Genomic DNA, 25,910 nt, shown 5'->3' with positions numbered 1-25,910 from the left:
TTTATGCTTTGAAAATCATGCCCCAGGACTTGATAGTAGTGCTGTGGGGTGACCCTCTCATGGCTTGATCTTCCTCTGTTCTGTCAATCTTTTAGCTCCATGGTGGCGGTGCTGTTTGCAGACAGTCTTCTCCCAGCGATGGCTTACTCCTAATGGCTGCATTTACATTTTCCCCATCATTGGACTGTACTTTGGATTTCAAGCAACATGAACTTTAACATTTCTGAGAGGCTAGTTGTACCATGCAACTCAAACAGTGATTCACATAACAATCAATTCATAGTCTCTTATGAGTATTTCTATTACACTTTCATGAAATACACAATCATCAGTGTGAACGTTCCTGATGTTGCACTTGATTTTCCAATCCCTTCTGTTAAAGCACCTCTATACACACAAACGGGACTAAAGATATACCTCAGTTTGGGTACAATCATACTAAAGACATCCCAGCTTTCTTTCGGCACCCATCACTAGCCAACACTCTCCCTGTCACATCAGCGGGTTACCATCCCAACTGTGTTATTGGGCTGAGACCCTTCAGGAAAATACCCATATATAGGAAATTAGCTTGTCTGTGCTAGGAGACACTCAGAAGGCAAGAATTTTCTGTCACTTTGTGGTGGGCAATCCTAAAGCTCAAGTATGATCTTTAGGTGTTGCTAGGCCAGGAAAACAAGTAGACTTCCATGGCCATTATCTTTTCCTGCTATCAATTTTTCATGTATGTACCACACATATGCAGAGCATTCCCAAGCGACTGTACTTTACTACACCTAAAAAGCTCAGGTCCTACTCCTATGATGCTCCCGCTTACTTTACCATCAGTCTTTCCGCCATAACGGTAATTCACACCAGCAAATGTCCATTCTGCCTCCAGAGCCTCTGGCAGACAAGAACTGTGCAGCCTCTGTTCATGAACATCTGCAAAGGGAATTGGAGGCACAGAGTGAAAACAAGGTAGACAAAGAGGAGAAACAATGACAAAACAGAGTGGCTATGGCAAAGGCAGTAATGGAGTGCACAAGGGAGGCAGCCACATAACTAGAGGTTAGAGAAAGAGAAACCGGAATCACCAACAGGCCAGTAGAAGAAATACAAATGAGCAGGGGATAGAACACGTGAAGCAGCAACAAGTGAGCAGTGGGGAAGGGACCACCAGAGATCAGCGGGGAGAACAGGAGGCAGGCCTAAGAGCATATGTGAAACCGGGAGGCATGCACAGGTGAGCAGGAGATGGAACGGGGTGCAGTCATGATGGAGCATGGGAGAGATGGGAGGTAGGCACAAGAGAACCGGAGTGGGAACTGGAAGCCACCACAAGTGAACAGGGGAGCGAATTGGAAGACAAAAGTTACTTAACTGTGACTATAATTCTCCAGCATGGGTATTTGTCATAGATTCACATGCTTAGAATAATTTAAGCTCATGCTAGGAATCCTCGGCATGCATGTTGCTACTAGGCCACACACCTAATTTCAATCCATGGAATCCCTTTCACTGAAGTGGCTAGAAGAAGGCCCTCATAGGGAGCCATATTCAGATTTCTAACAAACTGTATAGAGCATTAACAGTACTTCATCAATTGAGAGGTGGGCCGCAGCCTGCAATTCTATAGCAGATACAAATACTGGAGAACTATGGTCATGCATGGTTCGAAACTGAGATTTGATGAGCACAGGCTTAGCCAGTTCCTGGGTATCTGGCACCACCCAGTTGGAAGGAGCCACCTCTAAGATACCAGGAGCCAGTACATAGAGCACCACAAATATAAGTGTCTCATGCGATGCACATGTAAACTTTGTGTCCTTTATATATGATGTACTGTGCTTTAAATGTGCAATAGATGTATCCTAATGCTTCTTTATAAACATTCCCAAATACACAAAGTTAATGTAAGTTAGCTATGTTTGTATGACACCAGTTGGCATGGGGAGCTAAAGGTAGCTCCTGGTTGTTGTTGGTGCCAAGGTAATCAGGCTCTCCTAGGCTAGAAGCAGGAGCTGAATAGCTCTCTGCTCCTAGCACTTTCAAATTCTGCCAAAGGTTAAGTAACTTTATTTTCTCCAGCACTGGATCTCTTAAAGATTTGCATGATTAGAATAGATTAAACAGCAGCCTACATAAAGAGATATGATGGAAGAGGCAGTATCTAAAAGGAAAAAAGTCTAACATCTAACCAAACTAATGCTGCAACGCCATTTGATCCACTGCCGTTGAGGAATTGGCCTCCATGCAGAAGTGTCTTGTGAATATGCGCTTTGTCCTCTATGTTTCAGCTTGATAGATGTCCTTGTTCATGATGCTGGCGCGGAATGCAGCCATGTATAACCTGCCTCTGGTTGAATGTGCATTAAGGCATCATTGTTTTGGCCGCCTCACGATAGAATTTGATGTAGGATATAATCCTTCTGGAAGTGATCTGCTTGACAAGTGCTTGCCACTGATTTCAGACACGAAAGGCCACAAAATTGGTATGTTCACTTGGAGGCAGCCGCTCAATTGACAAAGTTGAGAAGCACCCTCGTGGTGTCGAACATATATAATGCCCTTTCAGCTGAGATGGCACGATTGCACCTGGGCTCAATGGGGGAAAAGCAGACCAGACCCAGCGGAATGGAATCGTGGGAAGATATGGAATTGAATTTTCTCTTACCAAAAGGAACAAGACACCAAACCTACCAACCCCAGTTGGACCCCAAGCGAATGGTGGGGTGGTGAGGAGTATCAGAAAAGAACTGAGTGGAAACAGACTCCAGAAATATAGAGGAAACCCAGAAATCCTCCACAAACCCAATTTAAAGCTCTTACTTACAAAAGCTTGGATATAATTCCAGGAAAAAGAAGCCGTCTGAGCACATGGCTGTCTGAACAAGAATGGAGACTGAAAAGGGCTGGGGCCAGAACCTTCTTAAAGACTTCAGGGAAGACCTGGGCTCCCAGGGGATTAGCTCAGCTAGAAACTGGCTAAGGGAGATCAGCTTATGTAAAGGGCAATGGAAGCTAAGGAGGACTCGACAACAGGGGAAGCTGGGCTATAAAAAGACAGTTGGTTTGTATGTATATATATATATATATATATATATATATATATATATATATATATATATATATATATATATATATATATATATATATATATATATATAAATAAATGAGGAAAGTGAGAATAGGCAGGTGTAGTGGTGGTAGTGAGGAGTGACGGATAGAGAAATACAGGGGGACTAAGGGGGGGCTTTAGGGGTGGGAGAGTGAAGACCGAGAGCGTGACAAGAATTGGAGACAATGTGAGGGGAGAAAAAGGTAGAGCGGTAAGACAAGGAAGCAGAGCATTGGGAAAGGGGCGATACCAGTCAGTTGGAGGGTGCAGATGGGAGAAGTGGGAGACACCAGTAAAATCAGTGTTGGAAGGAGTGTGGCACGCGAGAGTGAGATGGAGGGGGAAAGATAGAGGGGACAGGGGAGTGAGTAGTAATCATGGAATTAACCATTGAAAGAAAAATAGACAGAACAACCAGCAACCTAGGGGGTCCCTTAGGAGTTCCCTGAGGGAGAAGGACAGAGCCTCTAGGACCCTATTAGGGTGAGGGATAGCTTTGGATGGAAGGGGTAACCTGGCAATACTCTATATTTGAGAAGCATTGTGGAGAATATGAAAGCATGTGTTAGGGTGGTGGAAGCTGCTTAGAGGTCAAAATATGCTGCAGGGACCATCTCTATATTCTTTTTCAAATACCTATTTCTTTTCTAATAAAAAGTTAAAAAGTATTCATTGTTGAGATTCTTGGAACAAAGTATCATGGGCACCACTTGCAAAAGCGCTTCCATTTTTCGCTGGCACATTAAACAGGTGGAAGTTGACCGGATCGCAACCAAGACGTGTATCATAAACAGGGTTGTCCCAATTGGAAATCCTTAGTAAGCAGAACACTTAGTAAAACAGTATAATTGAGCACAGAATGAGAAATGTCAGGCAACCAGCAGTGATCAAATATTGTGACTAGTGGTAACTAATATCCTGTACTAGTAAATTATACTAAATATCAATTATTTTATTAGACAATAGCATAGTTTGGCATTGTTTTACTTTACAAACATATCACAAAAATATGCGCAAAATCAACGAAACCAGACACAACACAATCAAGTCACATTTCTAATACAAATAAAGAAAACATAACTATTGTAAAACTTAATGGAAAGGTATAGACGGCACAGGGGGTGGGGTCGCTATCATTTTTAAAGACTCCCTCAAATGCAGACTCATTAACAACTCCATAGATGGGAACACGGAAATCCTCTCAGCCAAACTTTCCTTGTGCCCATCAGACTATCACTATCCATATTATAAACCGCCCACCAGGCCCTACCGCCTCCTTCGATGAGAACCTCACCCACACAGTGTGTGAAAACATCAAACCCACCGCTAGAACCATTCTTCTTGGGAACCTCAACCTTCGTCTAAACGACCTGGCAGACCACGTTGCCACAGCAGTGGTAACCGCTCTATCAGCCATAGGCTTCAAACACTGCGCGACAGCCCCAACACACAAGGATACAATCTTAGACTGGATAGCAGACCTGAACTGCCAGATCAATATCTTATCCAACACCCCCTGGTCCGATCACCACATTCTGACCTTCACCTTCCCCCTGACCACGCAGCAATCTACAGCCCCTCTCTGGCCATGCCAGCCACCTGGTTCCGTAGTGCCAACTGACCAAAGACACTAGCTCAACTCTACTAACCCCACTCCTACAAAGTCACTCTAACGCAGTAAACCTGGTTGCCCCTCTAGCTCCACGAAGGGCCAAACCGACAGGACACATCAATTCCTGGTTTACCTTAGACCTCCAGGCCCTACAGAAACACAAACAGGCGGAAGCCACCTGGAGAAAAAAAACAACCGAATCTACCAAACTCACCTTCAATGTTCTGTAAAGAGAAAATAAACAGGACATCGTGGCAACCAAATCTGCTGTTTACCACACCAGAAGAACTAATGCCATCTCAAATTCCCAAGAGATCTTCAAAATACTTAGGGCATTGGAAATGCCATCCAGCCCTCCCACAACCATCACGAAAGATGAGAAGTGGTGCTCAAACAACCACAATGCTATGCGGGCAAAGTTCACTTTCTTACAACAGAAAATAGCCAGCAAACAAGCTGCCATCAAAACGACCAGCTCACACCACCCCAATACGAATCTCCAACCCCCACCCTTTCACTTCACTACAGTCACAGAAGTCGAAACCTCCAAGGTTCTTAGAAGCCTTAAACCCTCAAGATGTAAAGGGGATATCTGCCCAGCCACCATCATCAGAGACTGCTCAGAAGCCTTAGTCCCGGTCATCACAAGAGTCATAGATGCCTCCTTCACTACGATCCTTGTCCCAGCCTGCCTAAATGAATCCTGGGTTCTCCCATTGCTAAAACAAAAAAAATAAAAAAAAACACCCTCGACCCGTCGCACCCAACAACTACCGCCCCATCACGGCAGTCACTTTCCTACTCAAAATCTTGGATATGGGTGCTTATATGCAAATACAACATTTCCTAGAAACAAACCACATCCCGGGAAAGCGCCAGTCAGGCTTCCAACCAGGACATGGAACGGAATCTACACTGCTAGACCAGAAAACTCAGCTTGATAGCTTCAAAGATGAGGGAAAACCAGCACTCCTCATGCTCCTCAATCTAGCGGCTGCTTTTGACCTCGTGAACCACAAAACCTTGTGCCACCACTAGGGGTGTACCGAAATTCGACTTCAAGTAAGTATTCGGCTAAAAATTAGGTATTCGGCAAAATACCTAATGGAATGCTTACTCGAAGCCAAAGCTACACCCCCTACTCTGCACCAGCCCTACTGACCTTTTTTAGCAAGAGCCACCATGCTCGGAGGAATTCCAGATTCCCTGCAATCAGCATTCTCCCAATCCCTTAGGGGGCTGAACACTAGGTCATCACATTCACTAAACAAAGGGGCATGCGGCACAATGAAAGCGCCGGACATCAGATGCGAACATTGACGTGTAATACACACTGGGCCCAACTGTCTGAAGGGTTAAGGTAGAAAACACCCCTCTTCCGGCCAAAGAATTACTTTTTTTTCTTTTTTATGTAAAAATTATATTACTCAACCCCTCTCCCGTTAATGTGGACACAAGGAAACTGGCAATAAGAGCTTTGTAATATCACTGGTATTTTATTTTATATTTTTTTATTTTTGTTTGGCAATACCGTTCGGAGCAAGTGCAAACAGGGATGCAGGCAGGATAGGACTGGGGATCCTTTCATGGCAGGTGCCGTGCACCCTGCCCAAAAGTGCAAGGTGCCTCACTTGGGGACTTGTGCGAGGTTGAGCACCCACCGCCATTGCTCCCATGATGGTACCAATCTCGCTCCATGATGTGAACCGCAGCACTGTGGGTCAGGACAGCGATATGCTATGGAAAGCAAGTCCCAATTATGTGGGGAGACATGACCGGGGTGTCATGAACAATCTAATAATTTGCAACAATTTAGCTCCATGTATTTTTGAGATTTGAAGCAGGTACGTACGAGTCAGTACGTCTGAAACAATAAGTGTGCATAAATTGTGTGAAAGTGCACAATTGTGCTTCAGTTTTTGTTCTTTAAATTGACTTGTGCCACAATTGTGGCACACTCTGCTAAGCTCAAGCCTGGGATGATAACATGTTAAGCACTCGCAAGATCGACTTCCAGCAGGGCCATGTGGACTCTTCACTCTTTTGCGATTGATATTCTCATGTGCAGCCCCTTTGAAGGCCCAACACTTTCAACTTGACAGAAGCCTTGATTTGATGTAGGAGAGGCTCTGGGGAGAGGGGATCATACTGTGGGGGGCATGGGGTGAGGTCTCTGAAGCTGTTGCATTGTAATGGCATCTTTTAAACTGCAGAGTCCCTTCAATACAGGCCAAAGTGACAGGGCCAGAGGCTCCACCTTTTAAAAAAAACAGTCCACTTCTGCATGCCTACAGCCCGAAGGCTCACTGGTAACTCGTTTGGATGCTCATACTCTCTCTCCAAGTTAAAGAAAGAAAGTCCAGTTTTCTACTGTGATCCAACAGCAATTCAACCAATCCAAATTTTTTCAATGGAAAGTTCAAGTTGGTCAAGCATAAATGATGGCACCAGGGGCCATTTCGCTGCAGGAGCAGCCCCTTCCAACCTACCCAGCAGTGCCCAGACAGGTGCACAACGCAGGGATCTGCGTAGAGAGCTACCCACGCAGCTCATTAAGTTAACCAGACCCAGACACCCAGGAAGACCGTCTGCACAGACTTCACCCAGGCGAGGGGGGTACCTCATTTTGCACCTCCACCAGCCGGGAGCAGTCCGCCCCGTCTGGGATTTCTACTTTGTTAGTTCAGAAGGCACAGAACTCGGGGAGAAGAACACCTGCATGTGGGGATCTGCTGGAAGACAGAAGGTAAGTCGACCTGCTAGCATTGTGTGACATAAACCCCATGACCATCAAACTGTGCACCTGGGCTCTGCTGGGCACACAACCGGGGCAAATTGTACTGAAAGCAGCGCTCTCTCCACGACTAGCAGTGCCCATTATGTCTCCTTAAGGGCTCTCCCCTTCCAAAACTTAGTTACAACTATGACCTATTTATAAGCATGTCCTTCACTTAAGTCCTGTTAAAACAAGCATTGGCAAAGCCAACAGTTTTGGCTTGTTATGCATATCTTGACACATTTCCAGTAGTAATCTACTGTTCAGTAACTATTTGGCCCGGCCTAATAATTAGGTCAACTATTCGGTATTCGGCCGAATAGTAAATGTACTATTCGGTCTAGCCACCACTTCACAACAGCCGGCAATTTCTCCCTGGAAGCAACAACCTGGGTCTCCTCCTTCCTAGAAGGAAGATCTATGAGGGTCTTCTTCGACACATCCTGTGCCCCGCCTATCCCCATCCCATGTAGCATCCCCCAAGGGTCCTGCATCTCTCCCTCCCCATATAACATTCACTGGCCTTTCATAATCGGTTGGGTGTCGGAAGCAGCCGCTGATTGCCGAGTACTGCAAACGGTTCGGCTTGACGCTGAGAGGTTCTTTCCTCTAGCTTTTTTGACTGCTGGAGGTTGCAGAGGATTCAGGGAGTCGCAGTGTACTGTGGCGAGTGGTGTATTGTAAGCCGTGGTGTGTCCCTGCTGCAGCGACAGAAGCTGCGGGAGCTGTGAGGTCAACCCGGTCAACCACGCTGTTGCACCTGCACTAGTAAGCTTTTAGTGTGCCCGCATTGTAGGCTTGAGAGCCAATATGAAGATGAATAAATACTGTATGTGCTTTACCTCACTGCTCTGCCACGTGTGACCCCTGTGCTCTCCTCCTGAGACATCTCAAACCTCAAGCGCGAGTAAGCACATGGGTAATTGTGCAGACCCAGTGATACAGGGCTCAGGTATTTAATGTATCGCAGGGAAGCAAAGAGCCAGTGGCTGGGAAATTTAAATAAGGCACAACCAAATAGTAACAGCTAACATCTTGGTGTTATAGCAGCGTGACAGCGACTGTGGGGGGACTACCTTTGAGCGCCACGCATTTGCTTCAACCCTTCTTCTAAAAATGGTAAAACGGAAGGCCAATAAGACAATCTCGCCCATAGATGGCAAGAAAAAAAAAAAACCTACAAAATCTTAAAATCTACCGATGTAGTAAACATTCTTGTCAAAGAAATGAAAGGTTTCTTGAAAGATTGATGGCCTGGAGGTAGCCGGTTGGAAGGGGAAGCAAGGGGTGCTAGATGGAGCATCGGCAAACTGGGTCATTGATTCTGTGGGGTTTGACTGTATTGACCAAGTGGAGGACACAGTAACCAGTATGGGCATAAAAAATGACAACAGTCGCATGGGCGGGGGCGCAAAGGGGAGAAATGGGCATGATACTCTTGCCAGCTTCGAAGTGGACAAAATGCCTGATTAGATTGAGGGCAAGAACTATTTACTGCCAATAGGCGGTGGAGGTCCTCCTGGGAACGCAGGAGTGGGAGACGAAGGGGGCACCATGGTGGTGATTAAGGCGCACATACCATCTAAAGAGCCCCACCTGCCTCCTCCAAACACCGTCCTCTTATCAAATTCAATCAAGGCAGCAGAAACCCTCAATCAGTTTGATAACTCTACCAATCAAAAAGCAAACCATGTGAAAAAACCCCAAAGCAAAACCATGGATTTGCATATGCAAGCAAGAAGTCTAAGTGCAAGCGGCATGCTTGCACTTACCTGTATCCGTGTTCCCGACCAAGATCAAGACCCAGCCTTAAAAGACCCCAATAAAAATCCAATAAGGGCTTCTCCACTGCAGTCTGGCTACACCAAATACCCAAACTACACTGGTAACCACTAACCGGAGATATGGAAATGGTGGAACAAGGTGAACAACAGATATCACCTAACGATGCCCCGTAGGGCAAGAAAATATGTCTATACTGAAAGAACGGGAGAAGATTAAGACACTAATCAAAATTATGCCCGAAAGAATAGACATGTTGTTTATGGCCACTGAGGCTGGAAGGGACAGCCTTGTTAAGCAATCCGAGGGTATGAATTGTCAGAAGTGTGGTGGTGGTAATAAAGGAGAAATTGGAGTCAGAGCAGCTGTAGAAAGACCAAAGACAGGAGACAATGTTGAATCCCCATCAACAATTAAAGCTGCACTCGAAATAGAAGTCTATGGCAGGGGCAGAAGTACAACTAGAGCAAATAGAGGATTGCTGCGCCTATCGACCCCTTTGGCACAAAGTGCAAATAAAGCTGTGGGCAATGACTCATATGCGGATAAGTACTCCCGATGCAGAACTATCGAGCAAGCCAGTGGTAATGAGGTTAATCCAGCATTAATGCGGCCATTGATAGGTTTGCCCAAGCATACCCGTGCAGGAGGCTGAGAAACTAACATCTCTTACACCAATGTGCAGAAAGGCCGGATGGCACCCGGGGGCAATTAGACGGGATAGAAGGGTACACGTACTCTGGAACTATGAACCCACGGAAAAAGAGTGCACACCCAAGGGATGACTGTAATGTTTACCTTCATGATGTCCCAAAGCTACCTAAAGGACAATTTGAAAACGACTCCCTGAGCAACAAAGTGACGCACTGGGTTAGAAGCTAAAGGGGATGGGCCTCTCTTATAAGAGAGGACATCCTCTATTGTGCGAGGTTTGGGACACTGACAGGGAGTAATGATTTTATCTCCTTGCACCTGAGAGATGAATCCCTGGCAAATGGCCTGCTGTGCATCGAATGTCATTAATACCCGGCAGATAGAACAAATATCACAATTAGGCCTCCATATCCCGACTCTGGCCTCAGTGGTAATGCCTTGATCCACCGAAGGTACAAACCATGGGGGAAAAGGATCAGGCGGACTCTGGTTTGAATGAAGTTGACCGACCATTGCCTTGGCATAGTGCATTGGATGTCCCAGCCACCCGGGATATCAGATGTCTCTCTTGGCACATTGTGGAGTAACCAAGCATATGAAGGACCCTGACTGGAGAAATTTCGTTCAGAGTTTTGATATCATCTGCCTCCAAGAGACGTGGGCTCTAGAATCTATAGGCCTTCCAGGCTTCTTGGAATATTTTGTTCCCGTGAAAAAGGGAGCAAGAGGCCGGCTTAGTGGTGGCCTCCTAACCGGGGTTAGCTCAGCACTGAACTGGGAGGTTGATCATCTAACCAACTCACCAGATCTACAGTCAAAGGTTGTTACTAGCAGTAAAGTAAAGGTACATATATATAACATTTATAACAGACTCACAGGGCTTCTCCTGATGCAGTCTCTTCTAAGGCTGAATGAGATGATCATTGACTGTAGCCATCAAGAGGATTTTACATCAGTAACTTTGGTGGTGGGTGATTTGAACCTTCAGTATGAACCTCTTAGATCAACCGAAGATATGCGAGAAGAACAGGATGCTGCCTGGGGAATACCAACCCTAATGGCGGATTATCCAAAAAGAACACACAATGGCTACAGAGGCAGCACGTCTTTGATATGAGTGTTATTTTAGGGCATGCAATGCACGTTGTGCCAAAGATCAACCTGCGAAGAATACATTCCAAGGGCTTAATTGTTCAAGCAGAATAGACTATGCCATGATAGGAGCCAGAGACTGGGACTTCATCACCTCTTTTGAAGTGGTGGATCGCTGCAAAAGTGACCATAAGCCAATCATGTTTAAGTGGTGATTTCAAGACTATATCCGCGCTTGGTACATATATATTTTGTTCCAGGAATTTTTTTCTCCAACGCAAAAACAAAGGTTATTTCACAATACATAAAGTAAACCAGCAAAATCTTTAGATATGCAATGTCTTGGATTGCGATATTGGTGTTTTATTTTCACAGAGCAGCCGACACATGTTTCAACCTGTTTTGGTCGTTATCAAGGCTGTATATTATCATTATTCCCAATTTCAAGAAAACAAGAAAAGACCAAAAATGAAAGAAAGAACAAAAAACATTAACAACGTAAATTGAAATTAAAGTCACACATACCACACAGGTTGTTGGCATGGAGGACCGCATTAAATCATGGCCAAAATGCATACAAAAGAAAAAGTACAATTTCAAGTCAGCGTTAGTCATTGTCTCATCATGAATCAATAGCCTTCCTGTGTTAAGTAGTTGCTTTAGGTCTAAATGGCAAATCAAATTATATGTGATGTGTACAAATAAGAAATTAATAAAAAGAGTTGTGGATCGCCAAGGAAATTAAAAAGGTCCAGTGCAAATTCCAGTGCCCAGAAACATTGATCATGCCCCATTGTAGTGGTGAGAATATAATGTGATTATTGTATAAATGTTTTCGTACTAGTGCATAGTAAACACCCTTTTGTGGATTCTCTTCCCAAATGCATACCAACGCATTTATTCTAGTGATAACCCAATAGCCATGGCTTACCTAAAAAGCTGGATAGTCTTATCCAATAACTGGCCCAGCATAAATTATGAGTGACTTTGCTGCATTGATTGAGACTACGCAGCCCCCGTTTACCAAGCCGGGGAAAAGGAGTAAGGCCAAGCTGCATGGTTCTATAGCTTGGGGGTGCTATGACAAGGAGTGTCGACAAAGTAAAGCGAATATTGTGACCTGCTTAAGATCAGGTCCAACCATTGACACCAAAGCCCTACGAAACTTCAGGCTGGCCTACAAGGCTAAGGTCGAGCAAAAGAAAAAACTATCACCAGACCAAATGGGAAACTATGAAGGTGGCATGTAAGAATAACGATACATGCACCTTCTGGAAGCTAGTACTTGACATGGCGCCTATGTCTCTTGTGACCAGCAGAGGAGTATAGATTTGGAACGCATGGCATAACCACTTCCAAAATCTGTATAAGGATGACGAGGCTTTGGTGGATTTGTCATGGGAGCCAGTTTTAACCCACAAACATCAGGGACATGCAAGCGATTTTGCCTTCAGCAGAGAAGTGGTGAAAGCCATTAGTGCCTTGTGTAATGGGAAAGCACCAGGGCCCGCCTGTGTACGTATAGATTTCTACAGAAATGATGTGTCCATATGGGGCCCAGCATTGGCTAGGTTTTTTAATGCAGTTGCCCAGTCGGGGGAGGTACCCATGACGTGTTAGGAGGCCGCAATCGTCCCGATCTTTAAGAAGGGTAACAGAGATTCCCCAGAGAATTATCGCACCATCTCCTTACTAGATGGGGTTGGAAAACTGTATTTTAAGGGAATTCTAGGTGGATGGACAGTAAAGGAATCATCAGCACGCTAAAGGTAGGCTTCAAACAGGGAACGGGACCCTTGAACAGTGGCTTAGGCTAAATCTTACTCTCAGCAAATATAGTGTTCTGAACAACAACAAGCTACATGCAGTATTTGCTGACCTTAAAAGAGACTGATTCGGTCCCTAGATCTCAGCTCTGGGAGACGCTAAAAGGATATAATATTCCGGCTGGACTACTGCTTCTAATCCAGGCCTTATACCATAATAACAGGGCTGTGGTGAGATGGGGACTAAGTGGAGAAAATGCTGAGAGCTTTGAGGTGCAGCATGGAGTAACGCAGGGTTGTGTATTGGCCCACTCCTCTTCTGTATTTACATCAACAGGTTAATTGAGGAATTGATGACCAATACCATGGCCCCCCCCTCCTCCCCCAAAGATCGGTCCACTGTTCTTTCCTGCCTTATACTGCTGTCAACTATTCCTGCGGTCATTAAGCACATTATGGCTGCCTTTGTGAAGAAGTGCAGCGAATTGCTCTTAGAAAGAAACAAATCTAAAACCAAGAGCTATGTGTTTAGACACAAGACGGCTAAGCGGTATCAGGTAATAATATCGCCACATATATGGTCGCCGTAAATAATATCGCTGGGAAAATGTCGTGGCGATATTATTTGGGTGACCATCTATATGGTGACAGGGGCAATAAAATAAATAAAAATAAAAATTTGGGGGTTGCAGGGGTGTCCCCCGCATGTTCCATGCAATAATGTCACCACAAAAAATGACAATTTTTCGGCGATATTTTTGTATGGCGATATTTTTGTGGCGACATTATTACATGGAACCGGCTAAGCATGTCAAGATCGATATAGAAATTGAAGGAGTAAAGGTAGAGCAGGTCAGTACTTATAACTATCTGGGCCTATGCTTCACTGAGAATGGAACCTGGGGTGAGCAGGCCACAAAAGCTGGGCTGACCTTGAGGAAGTATAGTGGGGGCATTAGAAAATGTTTCCATTTACATGGGAGGAGTCTCTGACTCCAGCCCTAGAGTTGTATAAAATTCAAGCTATACTGGCCTCAACATATGGAGTGGAAATCTGGGGCCACACCGAAATCGGCACCATATGTGTGGCTAAAAATGCCTTCCTAAAATCTCTTCTATTGCAACCTAGAAGCGCCCCTAATGCAATATTGCACACGGAGTGTGATATAAGACCGATTGAACATCTTATATCTACCAAACCATTTCTTTTCTGGGTCTGGATATGGACAGCACCGGGATAGCAGATGTTTAGAGAGCTGTTGACCAACTACTTGGTGCTGGATGCCAGCTGATCTATGCCGTGGCTAAAACGCATTAAATTCTGGTGCAAGAGATTGGGTGTTGGATTGTTCTGGGAAAGGCCGACCAGTATACAAGCCGATTTTAAGACCGCAGCAAAATTGGCATGCAGGCAGGACTGCAGGCGAATGATGGAGGTGGCCTGCACCAGTCTTTCCTGTGGACAGAAATACATCCATGTTGAGGTGACCTTTGGGTACGAGCAATACCTGGATGCTGTTCAGCCAGCATTTTCCCGCTCACTTTCCTATGATCTTAGGGCAGGGACGCTGCGCCTGGCATCTCTCACACGAAAATGGAAAGGACAAAGTAGTACTGAATGTCTGGCGTGAGGGGCACAGTATGATTCCGCACTCCACTTTTTGCTACTCTGCCCTAAGTACACAAAGCTCTTAGAACCAAGTAGCTTCAGCTAATTTTTAAGCTAAGGGGCATCCGAGGCACAGTGAAAGCCATGGATTTATTCAGGAAAAGTGATGATCCCAATATGGTGTTCCTTGTGGCCAAATATTTGCACACAGCATGGTTGCGGAGGTTGAGTTTGATGAAATCTTTAAGCATTTTAAAGTGTGATATATGTAATAAATGTTTAATTTCGTGATTTTAAATGTTGATACTGCTTTGTATGTAATGTTTTCTACGTTGATGGTACTACTGCTGAATAAAGCTAAGAAATTAAATATTCACTAAACCCCTCTTCGACCTCCTGGATGATATCAGCATATTTTACAGAAACTATGCCGATGACACCCAAATCATCCCCCCTGTCTCTGGCATCTTCGACAACGACACTCAGAACATGAACAAAATGTACTCAACCATCGAGGACTGGATATCCATGAACCACCTCCATCTATGCCTCAACGATAAGACAGAGATCCTTCTGGTGGGCTCTCCAATGACACCGAGGAAGTGAACACCTAAATTCTCTGCCTTCACATTTGATGGGATCCAGATTCCTGGCTCTGCCTCAGTGAAAATATTTGGAGTCCGTCTGGATGCATCTCTATCGTTGTCCAAACAAGTGAATGTGATCGCTTCTTCAGCCGCCTACACAGCCAAACTAATCAATACAGCCAAACAGTTCCTCGCCCCCACCATCTGCCTTACCATTGCCCGAGCAGTCACTGGTGCAAGACTCGATTACTGCAATGCCCTCTTTAGGGGAACCTCAACAAAAAAAATCAAACTGCAGATAATGTAAAATAACGCACTACGCTCAGCACTCAACATCTCGAAACGGCACCACATCTCTGCAGAAAGAAGAGAAACCAATTGGCCCCCAATTTGCAAAAGAATCATGTTCAAAACACTTTCCATCACCCACAGATGCCTTTCCCACACTAATCCGGAATACTTGTCTCAGAAAATTGCGTGATTGAATGTCACCAGAACGATAAGGTCAGTCCACGCACATCGCCTAGCACTACCGAAATTCAAAAGAGCCAGAGGACGTGGCTCTAGCTTCCCCACAGTGGCAACGGTCCTCTGGAACCCCCTCCCCCATGATCTAAGCCGATTGGAATCTTACTGGGCCTTCTGTAAGGCTCGAAAAACTGTCTTTTCGCCTACACCAACTATTGTTTATGCATCCCTGGCCCCCTTGCCAACAGTGATCAGAAAATGCCTGTACTTCTATCAATACAGTAATGCATTATTGTAAGCTACTTGGTCTGCGTCTAACTGGCCTTCGCAACACTGCCTTGAAGCCTCTGGGCTTGGGCGCTTTACAAATACAAAAATAAATACATTGAAAGGTGATCGTCAACCAAGACTTGAGCACAATCCTCTGGCAGATCTAGATGTCAACTGTTCCATCTCAGGTACCAGGCTGACAACGCCAGAGACTTTGGAACGTAGTGGAGAATCTTAACCCATTTCTTTGTGAAGAGGGGGCCCATTTGAATTGAGGCTGAATGGCGCGTGCAAGGACGTCCGTGAGCTACGGTTGTCGGGACCATCAGGACCATGGTGCATCTCATGTACAGGATCCTGGAGACCTCCCTGTTGTTTAGAAGAAAAGAGTAGAGAAACTTGTTCAACCAAGGAATCAAAAAGGTGTGGTAAGATAGCTCAGCGGGTTGAGCACACACTGCTGCGATCTGCAGGTCGCAGATTCGAATCCCGGCATGGCAAACTCAGCCTTTCATCCTTCAGAGGTCGATAAGAGTACCAACTTCGGTTGGGTGATAATTATATGTAAATATGTTCTCTGTAAAGTGCTTTGGCGAACGCGCTATATAATTAAAACATGATTATCCTCACATCATTACCTTTGCATCTGGGTGGTAAAGGTTGCTGCCTAACACAGTGTTTGGTCTTGTCCAAGGTTGCAAAACGGTTGACCCTGGATTGTCCCAATTGAAGACCAGTGGCAGCTGCTTGTCATGGAGTTCTCACTTGTAAGTGGTGCAATTGTCTCTGCTTAGGGCATTTGCTATAGTGATGGACTTCAGAAAAAATGTTGTTCTACAAGAATATTGATATTGATCAAATGGCCTTTTCACACAGGAGCTGAACTTCTGATAACTCTGTATACCTTGTTCCCCCCTCTACTTTTGCAGAAAAAACATGGATTTGGAGTTTTCCATCTGAATCCTGATGGATGTCCTCATAACACAGGAAACATTTTGCACCAGGTGAATGGCTCTGAACTCTAGTATGAATACATGCATGCAACATTCCTAAGGCAACCACAGCCCTTGCATATACCGTTCGTCAAGTTAAGCCCCTAAGTCAGAGAATGAAGCATCTGTTTGGATCTTCAGACTCGAACAAGGACAATGAAAGGGCATTTTCTTGTCTTTGGTGCAGCTCCTGAGCTCACCAAAGAAGGGATTTGTGGAATGTGTCATCAAGAGGCAGGAGGTGCACCCAATAGTCCATGATTTGCATTCACTAGGCATCCATGTGTTCCTGCTGAAGCCTCATCCCAAAGACTGCAGTGAGGCACTAACGCTATGCAAGATGACATCAAGCACAACAGACTCTTGTACTGCCTAACTGTGCAAAGCCTATGGCCATGGAAATTAGAATTAAGCCCCTTTTCTCCAAAGGATGTACCGAGGCTATTGAAGTGTCTAGATGGATCCCCTGAAAGGACGTTACTGCACTAGGACATAGTCGAGGTTGATGGGTAATCTGACTTCCAACAACAATGCCAGAGTGTACTGCACCATTTTTTAAGCATGGTGGAAACGGTGCACCCTTATTGGGTCGTTATCCAGATAGGGATAGAAGCTCACATGGTTTCTGCGCAGATGTGCGGCCACCAACCACATGGCGAAGGGCAGGGCCTTGAACTGATTTGCAGAGGAGCAGGTGGATGCCTCTCCTCTAGTCTCTTCCCCCTCACCACCATCTTATTGGAGTAGCAGATGAAGAGCTACAACTGGGAACCCATGCACAAGCTTATGTGACATGTCCATAACGCGTTGATTGTATGCAAGACAATATGCACTCAGACAGCCATTCAGAAGATACCCTCATGTTGAGACAGTGGAAGGATGCTACCAGGAAGGGTGCCCCACTACCAAGATGTCAGGGTGTGATTATGAGTAATATGGATGAACTCCAAACAAAGTCTGAGGATGACAGAATGATGTCATAAAGGAGATGTATGAACCTATGCTGAAAAGATACAAAATGTTTTAAAACAGACAATGTAACTGAAGCACAAACAGAAACATGTACCTAAAGACAAAGTAATTGTGAATGTAAGAAGATGAAATAACGTGCTGACCAATAACTGTAAATACGATGTAACGCAAGGTAGAAAAGATGCATAGAAGCTTGCTGAAAGAGATATACAAACAATGTTTAGGACAGCCATTGGAAAAAAATGGACGATGGCCTGTGTTAAGAATCATCCTGGTTACCTCAAAAAGACTAGCCTAGGATTGCAAACGTGAGAACTGATGAAGAAGCTGCTTTCATGTGCAGAATCAGGGAGTACCTTGGCCGAGGATCAAGAAGGCTATTTCGAGAGATGGGTGCAAGGCACAGAGTCAAAGGAATGGACCACCTGGGTAAGACATGTTTCTGCTAACATTAGGAGAAATAAGGACATTTGCAAGTGCCAAGTACTAAACAATCACAAGGACAAAAGCCTATGTGAGGTGGAGTGATCAGGTCTCTAAAGGCTAGAGATGGTAATGGCACCCTGTTTAATAAAATCAAATAGTCCTAAAGAAGAGGCTGAAATGGACAAAATCATGGTCTAACACGTGACTCAAAAGTCAAAGACAAGGGTTTTTCATTAAAAACGCAGATGGAGATGGTGGTCTGTTCATACCCCCTCAATGTTCCAGAATAGTGAGCAGACTACGAGGTCAACTACAAACAGAAGGCCTTGGCAAAGGATCAGGTCGATGACATATGATGTACTAATTGGGAAAACTGAAATTAATTGATGCATCTCGAGCCCCTATGTTTCGTTTCTACTCACGTGCTGCTAACCAAGCCGAAAGTCCAAGGTTGTATGGGGTTGCCAACCAATCATAAGGCCTACCACGCACTTTCACATAAAATACGTATGTATAAGTAGCTCAGGGTGTGTCCTACAGATAAGGGACAGAAAAATGAACTACTAACCCGTATACATTCTATAAGAAGATATGTTCCCATTAACCAATCCCTTCCGTTAATAGGTTTTGTAAAATGTGATGTCATAGATGATGTACAAAAAGATATATAAACTCTGTACACACAAGAGGAAGTGTGATTATGCAAGCATCTATTTTGATAGCTATACAACGCCCTGCTTTCTTGCATTGAGATTAAAGGAGTATTTTACCTTCTTTCTTGGGTCTGTCCGATTATTTGGTCTGAGATGTTTATTGGTAATTCCATCTAGCGTATAGAGGGCGCTTCAAACTGCTACAGCACATTTGGTAGCAGTGCGGATGGTTGTCTAATGACCTAGATCCAGGCCCAGATCCAGACCCCAGACAATCGCCTGCTCCTACCATTAGCCAGACGATCGCTGAGTTTCCTGTGGAGAATGGCGCGTAAGAGCATGTGTATCAAATTTGGTTGGCAGGTGCCTCTTTGACGATATTCCTGCACAGTCCCCGCAGGCGCACCCGCAGACTGAAGGTGAACTGGTCAATTGTGGGAGAGTTGATGTAGTGGGACTCGAGCTGAATAATGGTTGTAAGTAGACCATTGAATGTAGTAAAAAATAACGGGGGGTGTATTGTATTGTGGTGTGTTTTATATATAAATATATATAAAAAAAAAAGAGTAACTGGATTTTTGGGATTTAAAAGGAGAGAGAAGGATACCTCGATTTCACGGGCATGCAAAGGGAGCAAAGAATAAACACTGTAGCTCCATAAAGGAGTGTTATTACTGAGGCATACAGCCAATAAGAAGGGTGTGTATTAAACTCTGAGATGGAGTAAATAAAAGAGAAGAGATACATGTACTAAGAGTAAAGGAAGAAGTACATAGGGCAACAAATTGATTAAGATCACTTGTAGGGGATATTGTATGTTTCTATAATGTTTTTGCATGTTTAAAGGATACATATGAAACAATAGCAAAACTAAAATAAAAGTGATTTTTGGTACATTTTGTAAACAAAGGATTGACATCAATCAGAATGCTAAAATTAGATTCAATTAATATACAAATAAAGAAGTTAACCTTAAGATGCTAAAAAACAAAGAACGATATAATTAAAAATAATTGATAGCGTAAACGAAGGAGCAAGAAGAACAGTGGTACAACGTTTTTAAAATATTTTCATTTGCGGATTATGAGAGGCGATTGATGGTGCTTGCTCAAAAAGATTGAAACGATATATTTAATAAATCTAGGAAGAAGAATAATAATTTGGATAAGTATTGGCAGTCTAAATTGACTTGTCACTAGGGAGGACACACCTCTTTTACACCCATTCAGAACATTGCCGAGATATGCAGTCAAAATCAGGAAATACATTTTCGAGTGGGTCAAGGGCACAATTAATAAAACACTTATGTCATGATCCCCAGAGGGATCATTATCGAAATCAGTGTTGCGTCACAACACGGCATACTTACATGCCACTCATGAAGGAAAAAAGTTAGCGAAAAGGTTGGCTGTTTTAGAACTCTGGAAAATGTACCAGACTGAGAAAGAAGATCCAGCTGAGATGGAGTGGATTCTTAATCAGCACAAAGGAGAACATTTAGCACCTTTGGCTCCTTTCCCACTGACTGAAAAACAAGATGTAAACATTGAAGGGAAGGGATTTTATCTCTTCAAGGAATTAAAAGCAGCAGCAGGGTATGTTAATCTAACATATTAGCTCCCTGCCTATAGCAGTGAAGATACTAAGGAAGAGAGTGGGAATCGAGAATCCACATATATATTAACACGCAATGAAGGCCAACAGCGTGATGAGAGAAAGGACAGACAGAGATAGAGGAAAATGCAGAGAGACAAAAGGGAACAAAGGATACAGCTAAAGGTATCACAATAGTACAGCATTAATGGATTGGAGGACAAATATTGCTTAAACTAGACAGCAAAGGCATTGATGGAGTTCAAGAAAGAGGGGGAAGAGAAGAGCGAGAAAGAAGAGAATTTATATAAAGATGAACGGGACAAATAGTATAAGCAAAGGGGGGAACGGAAAAAATGGGAAATGAGAAAAGAGAAGGAAAGATTAGAAGAGAAACAAAAAGAGACAGAAGCCCAAAGATTGAAAGTATATAGGTTGCAAATAAGGTGAGGGGAAGATGAGTTAAGGGAAATAAAGAGAAAAAAAGAAATTAATCGAGTAGGGGATTAAAAGATGATGATATTCAATATTCATGCCATAGGAGCATAGTGCCCATAGAAGCACAAGAGCGATTGGAAGAAGAAAAAGGGTCCCAACAGCCCTGAAGGCAGTTGCAAGGAATGCTGCAATCAGTATTGGCTGGTGGGCAGGATACAGAAGATAGCTCAGAGGCTTGGGAACCTAAATAGGCAAATGAAGGATAGAGGAAGGTATGGAACTCAAGAGAATACTCAAAGTTCACCATTGATAGGATATGATAGTTTATTTATATAGCGCCTATACACAATGTGTTTCAAAGCGCTTCAAGGCAAGGGAGGGAACAATGGGAAAAAACAATGACATTCTTACAAGCCATGAGCAGCAAGGATGTGAAATTAACTATCGTACTCGGCCTGACGACATTTCAGATAGCGCAAGAGCTAAGACATAGATAAGGAAGGGAGGGGGAGAGTGGGAAGGAAATGGAAACGGACAGGCGACTACCGTACTAGGCCTGACGACATTTCTGGTAGAGCCGGAAAAAAAACAAGAGGTGAGGGAGAGGGGTGCAGAAAGGTAGGGGAGGAACAAAACAAGCGACTATCATATTAGGCCTGACGACATTTCAGATAGTGCTGGAGGAGGGGTGGGGAGGAAAAAAACAGTAAGGGGAGGGAGGAGGTTACAGACGAGGTTGCCATCATACTAGGTCCAGGGACAATTCTGATAGAGTAAGTGCATAGAAGAAAGTAAGGGGAGGAGATAGGAAAAGGAAGAAGGGAAAGGAGGAGAGAACAGAGAGTTTACAGTCAAAAGAGTGGAGAAGCAAGAGGGGAGAGTGAATACAATTGCAGAAGTCAGTAGTAACACATACTGTTGTAAGCCAGGATACAAGATGAAGATGGGAACAGCATGAATCAGGGCCACCATGAGTACAAGATGCAAAATAAGTTCACCATGAGAGTTGAGAAAGGGTGACGCATCATGAATGAATGAAGTCCATAAAAGTCAAATCCAGCATTGTCCACAAGACGGTGATGGTGAAACCAGAATGCATCAGGACAGACTCCTGCAGAAGTAGGCTTGAGTGGGGTTGGGGGGAGCACGGTAGAAGAATCGAACAAAAGGGAACTGAAGGTAGATCAGGGGACATCAAAACAGATGATTATAGAACAATGCCTTTAACCAGGTTAGACCTTAATGACGTAGAAAAAGATAATAGTCATACGAGTTGGGGCATTATAATGTCAGATGTCAATGCCTATGGCTAGAGGAAGGAAGACGAGAAAGCACAAAGAACAGGTGCATATGGATTTTCAAGAGAATCAAGTGTAGATAAAGTGGTAAAATAGTTGGATTTAGAGGTCCCCATAGAAAAAACACCAGAACCAACACCATATACTGAACGACCATAAGTACGATCGCGCAGTGCAGGAAATATATCACAGCCATATGTAGGCAGATTAAGGGAATTGCCAGGATGGAAATAAATAGGCGAAGACAATGCAGCATGGAAGACAAGGAGTGTGGGCAGGTATGATTATGACTCAGGACTGCCACAATTCCAACTATTAGAGAAAGGAGGGGGGGGGGGGGGGTCGACCACAATTTATAGCATGGCCTCAAATTGTTAAGGAGAATTTGAAGTGCACACTACCAAGTTTGACTCGCGGCGCAGGGAAGTGGATTTCTGAATTAGAGAAAAGGACGTCGGCAGCGACTCTAGCCATGGGCAACATTAAAGGCCTATTATCATCTATTCTAGGAGAGAGAGCTGACGAGTTTTGGAAAAGAGCAGGCTATCCGAATGTCACCGCGCAAAACACTGCATGATGGAGCACCATTTAACAATTGTAGAATAGATGTATGGCGATCACTCCGAGTACAATATCCTGATACATCGGGTATTGGGGCAATAATGACTAGGAAAATTAGAGAGACTGAAGATCCCATTGCCTTTATTCAGGATAGATAAAATGTTTCTCGTCTTCCTTCCTCTAGCCATAAGCATTGACATCTCACATTATAATGATGAACTACCAGCCTTGTGCTCTCCTCCTCCTACTGCTACTATTACTGCCACCGTTACAGCTCCTCTCTCTGCTCTTTCTTGTTGCAGCCTTTTAGGTGCAGGCCATTATTGTTAATTGCCTGATCCTGGCAAAGGCTGTTAGGCCTGATTGCCTGGCCTCTACTTCTACATGTCTCTTCAGCACTCTTCTTCATCGCAGTCCCTATGGGATTCTGCAACATGAAGTTCACTTTGTCAAAGTTAGATTTTTCTACTTCTGGTTAACTTTTGAAGGGTAGATTTAATTCCCTTAGGATTTGTAACAGAGAGGCTATACGTTTAAGGCCTACTAAGGGGAGATGTGGTAGAGAAGGCAACACCATTCCTTGTAGTGTACCTTTGATATTGAGGAAGACATCTGATGTTCGGGATGAAAAGGGTTCCTTCCTTGGGTGCAATAAAGTTGGGTGTTACAACCTTGAGTTTTACCACTTTAGTTTTAACCAGAGGTTGAGAGATATTAACATGACAATAAAGCCATAACCTCTGGCATAGTGGTAAGAATATTCCTGTCAGAGGAAAAATACTGCATCTCATCCCACGGAACCTCCTCACTACCCTGGGCCTTGTCCTCACACAGGTGATCCTCCCACAGTACACCAACAGCAGGGTTGGGTTCAGGAAGCATCCGCCCTCACCTGGCCACCTAGGAGAACACTTTAGGAAAGGTTTTAGTGAGGGATCTGCAGGATTCTACACAGTATGCAAAGGACCAACAGGGCAAAACCCTTACTATTTCTTAAGTGTTGATATTCAAATGGTCGCTGACAGCAGCAGTGTTTATTGGATTTGCACTGCCGATCCCGCAACAACTTTTCTGTTTTAGGTGATCTCTATATCCAGAAAGAAATCTAAAGAGCCAGTTTTGCAACACTATTCCTTAGGTCAATCACTAATACCTCTGGATTGTAGCTCCCGATTCCGAACAAATACAAACTTGGAAGTGCTTGGCTGTCAGGTTGATAGTGGAGGTGAGCAACACGGTCCAGCATGCTGTTTTGGTAATGCTGTGCCAGATAACTATGATTTCTGTGAATTTGAATATGTGGCCCCAGTCTCCAGCAGTACGACAACAGTTTTCTCATAACACAAACAGTGTGCTTGCATCAGAAGTGAAGCTGTGCAAAGCACAGGAGTTACCTATAACGCAAGCGGAAAAACACCCGCACATTTCAATACACCAATCGCATTCCTTAGACACACATGAAGAGAAAATAAGAGGCCCTGGAGGAGGTGCCAAGCCCCCACAAAGAGAGGGAGCTGATGAGTTTGATGAGAGAGGAGATGGAGAGCAGAAAACACTGAAGGCAGAATGAAGGTGATGGGGAGGTGGGCTTGGAGTTGGCTGGAAGGTAGAAGTGCAGGTGACTAGGAGGAAAGTAGGCTTGTTGTGGTGTAGGTTAGACCTAAGTGGAGGTGAGAACCAACGGGATAAAGAGGGGTGAAGGCGATGGGGTGGAGGAATTTTTGGTGAGGAAGCAGGAGCAGGCGGGGAGGGAACAGGGGCTGGTGGGAGGGAGTCGGAAAGGCCATTGAGTGAACAGGAAAGGGCAATAAGGGAACAGAAGGGGGGGTGAGGGTACAGGAAAGGTGTGGTGAAGGAGCAGAACAAGGTGGTTAAAGAGCAGAAGATGGAATAGGAGCAGAACAAGGCAGTAAGGCATAGATGTATCCACTGAAGGAGATCATATACAAGGAGGAAGCGGTGTGTGTGTGTGAGACGCCTGGACCAGGATCCCTCTGAGAAGCTAAAGGAGAAGATCAGTGATACTAGACTTTTGGAAAAGTGCCAGGGGGTACTTAAATAATGCAGACTGAGCCACATAACACCCCTCCTCTCTGGCTCCGAAGGATTGCTGGTGGGTGGTTCAGATGGTTAACACTGCTGAAATAATGTAACTCACCTTGGCTTGTGATTTATTTGTTCAAACACAGGAGAATCCATCAAGCTATTTTAATTGAATATCCTGAACTTGTGTAACCTGACATAAACCATGTTGAAACTTTACAATCGGGTCTATGTTTCATAGACCTTCCCTTTGCTTTTTGGCAAGGGTCAAATAGATCCAATTGATGTGGGTAGCCTACTAAATTTTACTTCCTGAAACCTCCTATGGCAAAATGCATAGCAGCTATTACCAGCTTGACAATGGGGAAGTATTAAAGCATGCGACTCTACAAATGAACCAGAAACACAACCACAAGTGAGGCCGGGAGAGAATTGGAGGCAGCCATTCGTGAGCATGAGGCATACCCCAAATGCAGCCACAATTGAACAGTAGAAAGCATGGTAAGCAGCTGCAAGTGAGCACTAAAGAAGAACAAAGACAGGTTTGAAAGATTATGGTAGCGAAAGGGAAGCATCCACAAGATAGTGTGTGAAAATAAAATGTGTTGTGAGCAGTGAAGTTGAAATAGTGGTGGAAGACGATAGGGATTCGATGTACTGACTTGATACTTGTAATTTCAGGGCCTTACCTCCATGTGGCAAGACTCCCAGTGTTGCAAGCCGAGCAGCTTTTAATCCAAAGCCCAAATAGCTGTAAAAAGGAGAGAGGTAAATATGAAAGCCAATTAGAGTACTTCCATTAAAAAAGCATAGGAATTTGTTGCAGAATCCTTAATTTCAGACACCACCAAACAAGCCTTCCTCGAGCTTTATCATTCCCCATCCTCCAACCATTCACCTCGGATAGGAAACCAGGATAACCTAAATTGTTTTGCCAAAAGCACTATGCATTATTCTTGGGGATTTATTTATTTTTATGTATTGCATTTATTTTACGCCCAAACCCGGAGGTACCACGGCGTAAATTACAGAATACTTAGTCTTGGTTGTTACATTTACATCAATAGAGCAGTAAGGCTTACAGTTTGTTTTTGTGTTACACTTATGACAATCACCGAGGTGTACATAGCAAGTTTACAGGCAGATAAAGTAGTTATTACACAAGGCAGGTAAAAAGGTAGGGAGTAGTAGGTCCATTAGCAGTTGTAATTGTTGGAA

At 44.2% G+C, this 25,910-nt stretch overlaps 1 protein-coding gene across 7 annotated transcripts in view; it reads right to left on the bottom strand.

Moving 5' to 3' along the window:
• The window catches only part of ENTPD5 (ectonucleoside triphosphate diphosphohydrolase 5 (inactive)), a 786,147-nt gene that overhangs the window by 166,944 nt on the left and 593,293 nt on the right, over positions 1 to 25,910 (bottom strand). For all 7 annotated transcript variants that reach the window (XM_069637650.1, XM_069637644.1, XM_069637649.1 and 4 more), the window contains 2 exons: positions 25,382 to 25,443; positions 823 to 924 (listed from right to left, as the gene is read on the bottom strand). In XM_069637650.1, coding sequence (XP_069493751.1) covers positions 823 to 924; positions 25,382 to 25,443 — 164 coding nt within the window. The remainder of the gene's footprint in view (positions 1 to 822; positions 925 to 25,381; positions 25,444 to 25,910) is intronic.

This window comes from Ambystoma mexicanum, chromosome 14 (assembly GCF_040938575.1).
Source record: "Ambystoma mexicanum isolate Mex_15411 chromosome 14, UKY_AmexF1_1, whole genome shotgun sequence".
NCBI classification, from domain to species: Eukaryota; Metazoa; Chordata; class Amphibia; order Caudata; family Ambystomatidae; genus Ambystoma; species Ambystoma mexicanum.
The sequence above is the reverse complement of the archived record's forward strand: the minus strand, read 5'-3'. Positions and strand labels throughout refer to the sequence as shown.